Raw genomic sequence first — 10,214 nt, 5'->3', positions numbered from 1 at the left:
TGTGTGTGTGTGTGTGTGTGTGTGTGTGTGTGTGTGTGTGTGTGTGTTGGGGGACAGTGAAATGACAGTCACAAAATTGTCAACTATTTGTTAAACCCTGACACAGTGCTGGGCGTTGGGCTCAGCGTATTACATGAATCGTCTCATTTAATCCTCACAACGACTCTGTGGGGGAAAGCATTGTTATCTCCAGTTTGCAAATGAGGAAATTTGGGCTTAGAGAGGTTAAAATAACTTGCCCACTCTCTCGCTTTGTCACAGTTTACCCTTCCGCCTCCTCATATCCTGAAGTCCATATATACACTACCAAACATAAAATAGATAGCTAGTGGGAAGCAGCTGCATAGCACAGGGAGATCAGCTCGGTGCTTAGTGACCACCTAGAGGAGTGGGATAGGGAGGATGGGAGGGAGGGAGACGCAGGGGGGAAGAGATATAGGAACATATGTATAACTGATTCACTTTGTTATAAAGCAGAAACTAACACACCATTGTAAAGCAATTATACTCCAATAAAGATGTAAAAAAAAAAAAAGATACATTAAAAAAAAAAATAACTTGCCCAAGTGTCTGAGGTGATTAACGAGCAGAACCATGACAGTCTGACCCAGGAGCCCAAGCTCTTAACTCCTGAAACAAGCTCAGTGTAAAACATTCCAACAAAACAGAAAAAAAGAGAGTGAAAAGGAACTGAAACCCTGCCTCCCGGGAGTGACCACTTTGGGTGCCAGTCCTTTTAGACATCTTTCTATGTATATGCACAACAAGATGTATGCGTTTTGCATAACTTCTGCCAGGATTGGGTAAATCCTATGTCTGCAAATTTTACATAAATGGCAACATACTATATATGGATTTTTCCCCCCAATTTAAAACTAATTTTCTAATTTTAACAAGTGGATGTATAGTGTTAAAAAACAAAATTCAGGGACTTCCCTGGTGATCCAGTGGTTAAAACTTGGCGTTTCCACTGCAGGGGGCGTGGGTTCCATCCCTGGTCAGGGAACTAAGATCCTGTGTGCCACACGGCGAGGCCAAAAAATTAAAACAAAAACCAAAATTCAACCGAGTAGATTTGAAGATCTAATGGGCTTTATTCAATGATTTATGAATCAGGCACCATCCCATATAGCAGCTAGAGGGGTCCTCCCAGGGGTTGTACAAAATGGAAGGTTTTTATAGGAAGAGAGTGGGGCAAAGGAGCTATTATCAAAAGAAAAGAAACGATTATATTTTAGGTCAGGACATCTTTGAGGGGAGAGGGGGGAAGGAATAGCAGGGGTTTTAGCATGCACATTGCCTCTTTTCCTCTGGGTGACGGAGCAGGTCCATGAGACAGGCTGCCTCATTGGTGCTGACCAGAAAATTCCAGACTGGTTGATTAAGATTACATTTCTGGATAGACTAGAAAATATTGTATTTAGCGAGGTAACTCAGACAGAGAAAGACAAATACTACATGATATCATTTATATATGGAATCTAAAAATAATACAAATGAGTCTATATACAAGACAGAAATAGACTCACAGACACAGAACACAAACTTACGGTTACCAAAGGGGAGAGAGAGGGAGGGAGGTACAAATTAGGAGTATGGGATTAACAGATACAAACTACTATACATAAAATAGAGAAGCACAAGGATTCAGCACAGGGAACTATATTCAGTATCTTGTTATAACCTATAATGGAATATAATCTGAAAAACAATAACTAAATCACTTTGCTGTACACCTGAAACTGACACAATATTGTAAATCAACTATACTTCACTAAAAGAAAAGAATAAATAGTAAAAAAAATTACATTTCTGGGGAAGGTCGTAACTGCAGTAAAGTCAGGTATCAAGTGCAGCTTTGATACCATGGACTTTAGCACAAGTGGTGCCATTTGGGCCTGTGCTTTTCTCTGTAACAATAGTATTTCATCGTATGACGGTACCCTCATCCACGTAACCAGTCCTTTATAGATCATTGCAGGTTCTGGAGCAAGGAAATCTTAGTAAGCTTTTTTTTTTTATAAACTTATTTTAAATTGCTTTCTTCTCACACCTTTGGGAAGCTCATGTGCCTACATTTATTACTTTTGTTTGTTCACTCATTTCTTACTTTTTAAAGCAATCTTTTTTAAAAAACGTATTTATTTTATTTATTTATTCTTTTTGGCTGCCTTGGGTCTTTGTTGCTGAACGCGGGCTTTCTCTAGTTGTGGCGAGCGGGGGCTACTCTGCGTTGCGGTGTGTGGGCTTCTCATTGCGGTGGCTTCTCTTGTTGCGGAGCATGGGCTCTAGGCACGTGGGCTTCAGAAGTTGCAGCACGTGGGCTTCAGTAGTTGCAGCACGCGGGCTCAGTAGTTGTGGCGCATGGGCTTAGTTGCTCCGCGGCACGTGAGATCTTCCTGGATTTATTGGCAGACGATCCTTAACCACTGTGCCACCAGGGAAGCCCCTTGGTAAGCTTTTTCACTGAACCTCATGCTTTCTCACTTTCCTTGCAGCATGCTCTTGACGCTGACAACGCAGGAGTAAGCCCCATAGGAAACTCTTCTAACAACAGCAGTCACTGGGACCTCGGAAGTGCCTTTTTCTTTGCTGGAACTGTCATCACCACCATAGGTATCAATGTATTTGCAAGTATCTTTTCCTCTGCAGGCCCTCCTGAGGAATGGCACTAAAATCAACATTTTGTCCTCATAGAATACATGGCAGCCGGAGGTTCAAAGGAGGCTGAGGAAACACTGTCAGATTAATGCAGTACTTGTGTGGTGGCTTTCAATAAAAGGCAGAGCAGAATGAAGAATTTCACTTTTCAAAATGAAAGACTAGGGAAACTTTCGTTTGAAAGGACCTCATGGAAAGGTTAGGGTAAAAAATGAACCTCTGAACGATCAGTTGAACTCTGATTGCTCAGTTGAGCTCAAATTCTTTTTTAAAAAGTGTACTTTTTATTGACGTTATACATTAAACAGCCAAACTGTGTTCCACAAAGTTTGTTATGTAAAACAGCAGTCTCTGCCCCTCTCCTCTTTTTCACCTCCCCTGGGGCAACCCCTTTCATTTCTTTTGCATGATTATTTTGATATTCATCTCCATGTCTTTAAATGTCACATTGGTACTACACTTCCCGAATTTTATTTTAGAGGTGATTTCTTGACTTCCCATTGTGGAAGATGAGGAATCAGTTCTCTTTTTCCTCCCCGCCCCACTGTAGAAGAGCTCTCTTCCTGTCCTCTTTCCTTCCCAGTATAGTTTGATTAGATCAAAAGTGAATGTGAGTAGTTGCATTATTTTGCTAGGTAAATGCTCCTCTTCCAACTGATCGTAAGGCGAGCTATGATTACTTCCTTCCTGCACCAATTTTTGTCTTTTGTCAATTTTTGTGTGTGTCTTTTTTCTTATACTTGGGGAGTTTTGTATTTTTGCCATAGGGATTAAACGATTTGTCATAGGGGTTAACTTTATAATTATAATCGCATATAATAACCTTAGTGTTCTATTCTTTAAGTAGTATCTATTAGTTCCTTATTATGGGTGATGACATCTCTTCTCTTTCTCCACCACACAATTTTAGTTGACACCATCCTTTTAATGTTTACTTTTACATTATTAAATATGCTTAGGCTTCTATTAGAAGAATTGCCCACTTTAATAACTCTTGGCTCTCAATTATTATATATAATGCAGTCAGGGAACTTACTCAGCATCTCAACTTCTTTTCTTCTTCCACTATCAATTATTACTCATTGTATCATTCTGTAACATCAGGGTGTATATTTCACATTCTGCTATTCTGTTCTGCTACCTGGGCACTCCCATTTGTTTTAGTCATAGTTCTACAGTTAAGTATTGTCGCTGTTCATCTCTAGCCCTGGTTTTCATCACGGTTTTGCTATAGTTTTTGTCACCATCACTTGCTTGGCTAAAAATCTTCTTCAGGTAGTTGCCTTAAGAATGGCTCCAGGGAGCAATATTCCCTGGGTTCTTGTGTTGTTCAAAATGGTCTTATACTTGGAGGGCAGTTTGGCTGGAAATGAAACCCTTGACTCACATGTTCTTTCTTAAGGATCTTGTTGGATCTCCACTTTCTCCCAATGCTTATGTTGCTGTGGAGAAACCTGATGCCAGACAATTTTTTCCCTTTTACAAGTGACTTGATCTTTCTGCTCAGCTACTCAAAAGATTATTTCTTTATCTTTCATCTGATAACACTACCAGGTTTTGTCCCTTTTATTTCAGGAAAGTTTTCTTGATTGCTATTTTTAAACATTTTCTCTGCTGTATGATTTTGGTTCTGTTCTTTGGGAATTCCAGTTATACATCTATCATCACTTCTTTGCTTGTCTTCTATGTCTAGTGTTTTCCCTCTACTCCTTTTTATCTTTAAAATTTGGTTTTCAACTTGTTAGTATTATCTTCTTTTTTTTGTTATTTTTTCACAGTGCCTACTCTGCCATGTGCTTCTTCTGATTTTGTTTTCATTTTTATGAGCATTAGGGGACTTTTTTCTTTCCTACTTTTTCCCTGCATCCTATTAGCTCGCCTCACATTTCATCTGCACTTGTCATCTCACCATTTCCTCCCTGATTTCTTGCATCTTTGTGGTTTCTCTGTGATGATTCTTAGAGGTGATTACTTCATAGTTGTTTACACTTTTCGTCTGGTTGGGGCAACATTTTTCTGCTGAGTGTCTCACATTCACTGGTAAGTTTTGCTGCTCTTTCACATTTTTTAAAAACGGAAGCTTTATATTTATGCTGGGCCAGTTTCTTTCTTTTTAATTTTTTTATTATTTTTTTGGCTGCGTTGGGTCTTCATTGCTGTGTGTGATCTTCCTCTAGTTATGGCGAGCAGGGGCTGCTCTTTGTTGCGGTGCATGGGCTTCTCATTGCAGTGGCTTCTCTTGTTGCGGAGCACAGGCTGTAGGTGCACGGGCTTTAGTAGTTGTGGCGTGCAGGCTCAATAGTTGTGGTTCGTGGGCTCTAGAGTGCAGGCTCAGTAGTTGTGGCGCACAGGCTTAGTTGCTCTGTGGCATGTGGGATCTTCCCGGACCAGAGCTCAAACCCGTGTCCCCTGCATTGACAGGCAGATTCTTAACCGCTGCGCCACCAGGGAAGTCCCTGGGCCAGTTTCTTTTTCACATACTTGATGCCAAATGAACTGGATATTCCTGGACCAGCTCTCTGCTGAACGTTTCCATGGGCTGGGGAGAGCAGAGCAGGGAGAAGCAGGTAACCTTTCTGGTAGCACATGCCAAGACTCTCCTCTTTCCTGTTGTCAGAGAGACAGAGTGCTTCCTGCAAATATGGCCCATCTGTGTTATTCTCTGTATAGCTCTGCCTCTTCTGTTTTTCTGGATCAGATCAAGTTTAGGGGGGCTTCTGCTGCTCTCCCTCTTCACCCTACATTCCATACTTGGTACATATAGGGATATCTTTTTTGAAGTTCAAGGTGAGACACTCACTTTCATAACTGGATTTTTGCAGGGACTTTCTGAGAGTTGCCACCTATGGACCCTCTCATCATTCTCTGTACTTCTTCTCTGTATTATTTTCCCATATTGCTTCTGTGCAATCTCATCTTCTTTTGATAATCCTTACGTATATTGTGGAATCTGTAGATTGCATCCCTCTCCCAGCTCTGCTGAAAAAGAGTTTGAGAGTTATCTGCCCTCATTTACTAGTGAAGTAGTGAAGTCACACTACAATAAAAATTCTCATTCAGAAGAATGGGAGACACACAACAGTCACCGGTTCATAGCAATGTTGGACACACAGTGGGATGCTCTTCTACCCTCGAAGTGGGAGGATTCCTTCATTAACATTTGTTTATACTCTTTGGGAGGAAATCTCTCTCATAGCTCAAGTCTCTCAAATCTCATAGCTCTCTGAGGCCCAGCTCTGCCTTCTGGGAGGTTTTTCCCTCTCCCTTACTTCTTGGTGTTGGAGAGTATGCCTTTTTGGGGGGATGCATCTTTGACGATTGACTTCCTATTGGCACAAGTTTCAGAAGCTAAGTGTTGTTTAGAGGCACAGGATTCTGTTTATGGTTGTAGACCTCCTCTTTAGGGCCTGTGTTATTTTTACATCGGTGCAATCAGGAAAGTTATGTGCATTAAGAAAACTAGAGTCAGAGAGAATTGTCATTCCTTTTTAGAAAGCCTCTTAATCATGTGATGTACTAGGTTCACGCTTGCAAGTCTGCAAATACATTAAGATCAACTATGACAAGTAGTAGAGGTGTGCATTACACTGGTGAGTCTAGGGCCTAGAAACCTTTCAGACACTCCAGACCAGATTAGGTCATATTTGTCCTCAATCCCACAGCATCCAACAAAGGAAGCAGGGTGATACGGCGCCATTCGGTATAATGGCAAACAGTGCTATACACCTCAGCATCCCCCGAGGGCATCACTGTAGTAGAGCAGAGAAGACCAATGTCAGGTTAGATTGTGTTCAGTGGTCTGGTTATTAAGATGGGGAAATGTGTCATGTGTTTCAGGGGGATTTATAGTAAAATCATTGAAATTGAGAAAGTCTAGGCCACTTCAAGAAGTACATTTTGGAAAGTGCACCTCCAGTGCCCAGTATTGGACACATGAGACCTTAGTGTATATTAAACAAAAAAGAAAATTCTAATATTCTTATTTTTATAAAATGGCTAAATCAGTGGCCTATATCATGCACTGAAAAACACTATAGCTACATTGGGATGCGCACCCATTTATCGTGTTAACTCATTAAGCTCCCAAGGGCTTGGTTTATTGAACAGCTGTGTTCACTGACCCACATGACATTATGTAACTGAGGAATGGTGGTTCCAACCGCCTAATGAGGAACATTTGACCTGTAACGTCTTCTGCCCCTTTTAATGTGCTTACACTGGAATCTTTGAGTTTGTGCAAATGACTCAGTTTCTGCTGCTTGGCACCCATTCACTTACTCACTCTTGTCCTGATAACCATTTCCCTAATGGTCCCCTTCCCCACACTTGGCCCCCAGGCCACAGGGGAAGAATCATCTTGTCTAGACTCAGAAATCCAGTGCCTTTTGTTTACAATAACCAAGACATGGAAGCAACCTAACTGTCCATTGCCAGATGAATGGATGAGGAAGACGTGGTACATATATACAACAGAATACTACTCAGCAATAAACAAGTATGAAATAATGCAGCAACATGGATGGATCTAGAGATTGTCATACTAAGTGAAGTAAGTCTGAAAGAGAAGGACAAATACCATATGATGTCACTTACATGTGGAATCTAATACATGACACATATGAACCTTTCTACAAAACAGAAACAGACTCACAGACATAGAGAACAGACTTGTGGTTGCCAAGGGGGAAGGGGGTGGGGCAGGGATGGACTGGATATTTGGGGTTAGTAGATACAAGCTATTACATATAGAATGGATAAGCAACAAGGTCCTTCTGTATAGCATAGGGAACTATATTCAATATCCTATGATAAACAATAATGGAAAAGAATATAACAAAAAGAATGTGTGTGTGTGTATATATATATATATATATGTAATTGAATCACTTTGCTGTACAGCAGAAATTAGCACAACATTGTAAATCAACTATACTTAAATTAAAAATGTGAATTAAAATTAGATTAGAACCATAAAAATAAGAAATCCAGTGCCTTGCATGTGTGTGGCCGCAGCCCTGAGTTCAGAGACAGACATGAGATCTGGATTAGGCCAATGAGCAAGTCAATTCCTGGGCTTTTGCTTGAGCGTTGGAGGAAGTGACTTCTCTTTCTTACTGGATGTAAATTGGGAAAAGGATAAGCCTGGGACCCTACCATTCATTTTTGTCCCTTGAGGGTTTTTCTGCCTAGAATTCAGCTAACAGTAAAGAAGCAGATTAACAGAAGAGGAGTGATAAGCGGGGTGCAGCTGGCATCCTTTGAGCTTGGAATGAAGCTACCCATGAAGAATTAAATAAATATTAAATATCCTGCTATTTACAGGGGTCTGTACATTTCTCTTTTTTCTTAAGCGAGTGTGCATTGGGTTTTATCTCGCCCAAGGCTGAAAAATTCTAACCAATGCACACTTATGGCTCAGAGATCACAGAGGGCCAGTAAGTATCCTCTGACCTCATAGCCAGTGCCTGACCCTGCTGGCCACTGCAGCTGCCATCTCCCACCTTCTTTGGGCTACTTGCTCTTGATTTAAAGTCTTAGAGCTTCCTATTGGGTAAGACCCTAAGTTCATATGCTGGTGTCCTGGCAACCTGGGATGCTGTTGCCTCTATAGTGAGAGGCAGGACGCTGTGTCATATCTGGGCAAAGGACAGAGACCTTTCCCAAAATATGAAAGAAGGTGGAGGCTGAACAGGAAACTACTACAAAACAAGCGTAAATCAAAAACAAACAAAAATAAAACCCAACCCAAACCACAAGTCCACTTCAGTATCATGGCTCAGTGTTAGTGTTAGAGATTGGGTCCTTTACTATTCAATGGAGAAAATGCTATTTTCTCTCTCACTTTGTCTTAATTGAAAAATAATGTGTTGTGAGTTGAACATCATTTAGCTGGCTAAGTTTTGACTCCAGGGCGGAGGGTCTTTAGAGAGTCATACCAGTAGAGAATTCTAAAGAAAACATAAGTACAATGTTAGTAAGAATAATGAAGTGAGGAAATAAGGTTTTCTTCCCCAGTTATTTAGTGGTAAATTCATTCATCACAAGTGGTAGCAAAGCTGATAAGAAAACTAAGAGCCTGCTAATTCTTCCCTTTCTTGCTGAGAAATTTCCCATCATTTAGGACACAGGCAGTAGAGCAGCTGGAGCTGAGGAACGTTTTCATTATTTGTGAAATACGCATACATTAGCATGCTTGCTTGGTTTCACATAATGTGTGACATAATTCGGTAAACATTTTCCCATATTACTAGGGTTCTTCGAAAAAGCACAAGGCCCAGTGCAAAATGAAAATTCAGTCTTTTGCTAAAATAAAAAGATTAAGAAGGACAAAATGGCAAGGGCAGAGCATTAAACCAAGCGTGGGGCCCTTCTGAGTATGGGGCTCCATGTGACTGCACAGGCCACACGCCCATAAATGCACAGACAGTAGGCTTTGAGAACATGTACTCTAAACCAAATACCAGAGCTGAATAGCACATGGTTTGCCCAAGATTTGACTTTGGCATGTAAACAGCAAATGGAAGAGTTTCATGTGCACCGCTCAGGTCTGAGTCCTCTTGAAACACCAGCTTTGTCTTTGGAAAGGGCTTGGGCTGTTTTCTAGCCAGGGGTGACCAGAGCTAAGCACTACCTTGGTCCTTCTCGTTCACAACAGAATGTTCTCTCTGGGCTGGTCATCTCCTGCCAAAAGTCACCAGAAGCCAGTTGGTGGAGGAGCTCCTGGAACTTCTTCTGCTTTATTTTCAATCTAGTTCTAATGTCCTGGGCTAGTTCTTCCTGACCATCTGCCTCTCACTTCCCAGCCTTTGCTGCCCCATCGATACCCACACCCCAAATCCAGCTGTGGGCCCACCCAAGCCATTGAGTCAGCCTAGCCTGGGGCACAGGCATTTTGTCTTTTGTCCTGGTGCTATAGGAGAACAATGGAGTTTCCGGAGGGAAAATAGGAACCAACCCCGTTTACTCCTGGGGCTTAGTTTTCCTGGAGACACATAGCTTAGAAACGATTCCTTCCCACAGAAAACCTGGGGCAAGATGATAACTGTGGATCCTTACTGAGGGCTTATTCTTTGCATCATGCTTCACATGTATTCAATCTCCACAGGTTACTCATGCTTCACATGTAACTCTTTAAGCTATAAGGTAGGTGCTATTAATAGCTCCATCATTCAGTCACGGAAAGCAAGGCAGAAAGGTAAATTGCCCAAGATCTGAGAGTTGGTAAGTGGAAGAATCAGAACAGGGATCCCTGCAGTCTCGAGTTCTAGAGACACTGTTATACCTTACTTCAAAGTTCTATCAAGCCTTCTGGAAGGATGGGCAGGGAAGCCTAGCAGGCCCAGTACAAATAGAGGCAAAAATCCAGGAATGTGGCCCTCTTGTTGCCTCCTGTTTAGAGCAAAGCTCTAAAATGTAGCTTCTGGAAATTTCTCAGAGTAACAGGGTTGAGGGTCAAACTGGAGAACCGTCTTTCCATATAGTTCATCAGAGGCAGGGGACACAGATACACACACACACACACACACACACACACACACACACACACACACACA

General features: G+C 41.6%; 1 protein-coding gene across 3 annotated transcripts in view; it reads left to right on the top strand.

Moving 5' to 3' along the window:
• Nucleotides 1–10,214, top strand: part of KCNK10 (potassium two pore domain channel subfamily K member 10) — a 138,414-nt gene that overhangs the window by 87,708 nt on the left and 40,492 nt on the right. For all 3 annotated transcript variants that reach the window (XM_027120241.1, XM_027120240.1, XM_027120242.1), the window contains exon 3: nt 2,499–2,616. In XM_027120241.1, coding sequence (XP_026976042.1) covers nt 2,499–2,616 — 118 coding nt within the window. The remainder of the gene's footprint in view (nt 1–2,498; nt 2,617–10,214) is intronic.

The sequence above is a fragment of the Aethalodelphis obliquidens genome, unplaced genomic scaffold (genome assembly GCF_003676395.1).
Source record: "Aethalodelphis obliquidens isolate GAN/ISIS:26980383/991018 unplaced genomic scaffold, ASM367639v1 scaffold21, whole genome shotgun sequence".
NCBI classification, from domain to species: Eukaryota; Metazoa; Chordata; class Mammalia; order Artiodactyla; family Delphinidae; genus Aethalodelphis; species Aethalodelphis obliquidens.
This window is presented reverse-complemented; position numbering and strand designations above follow the sequence as displayed.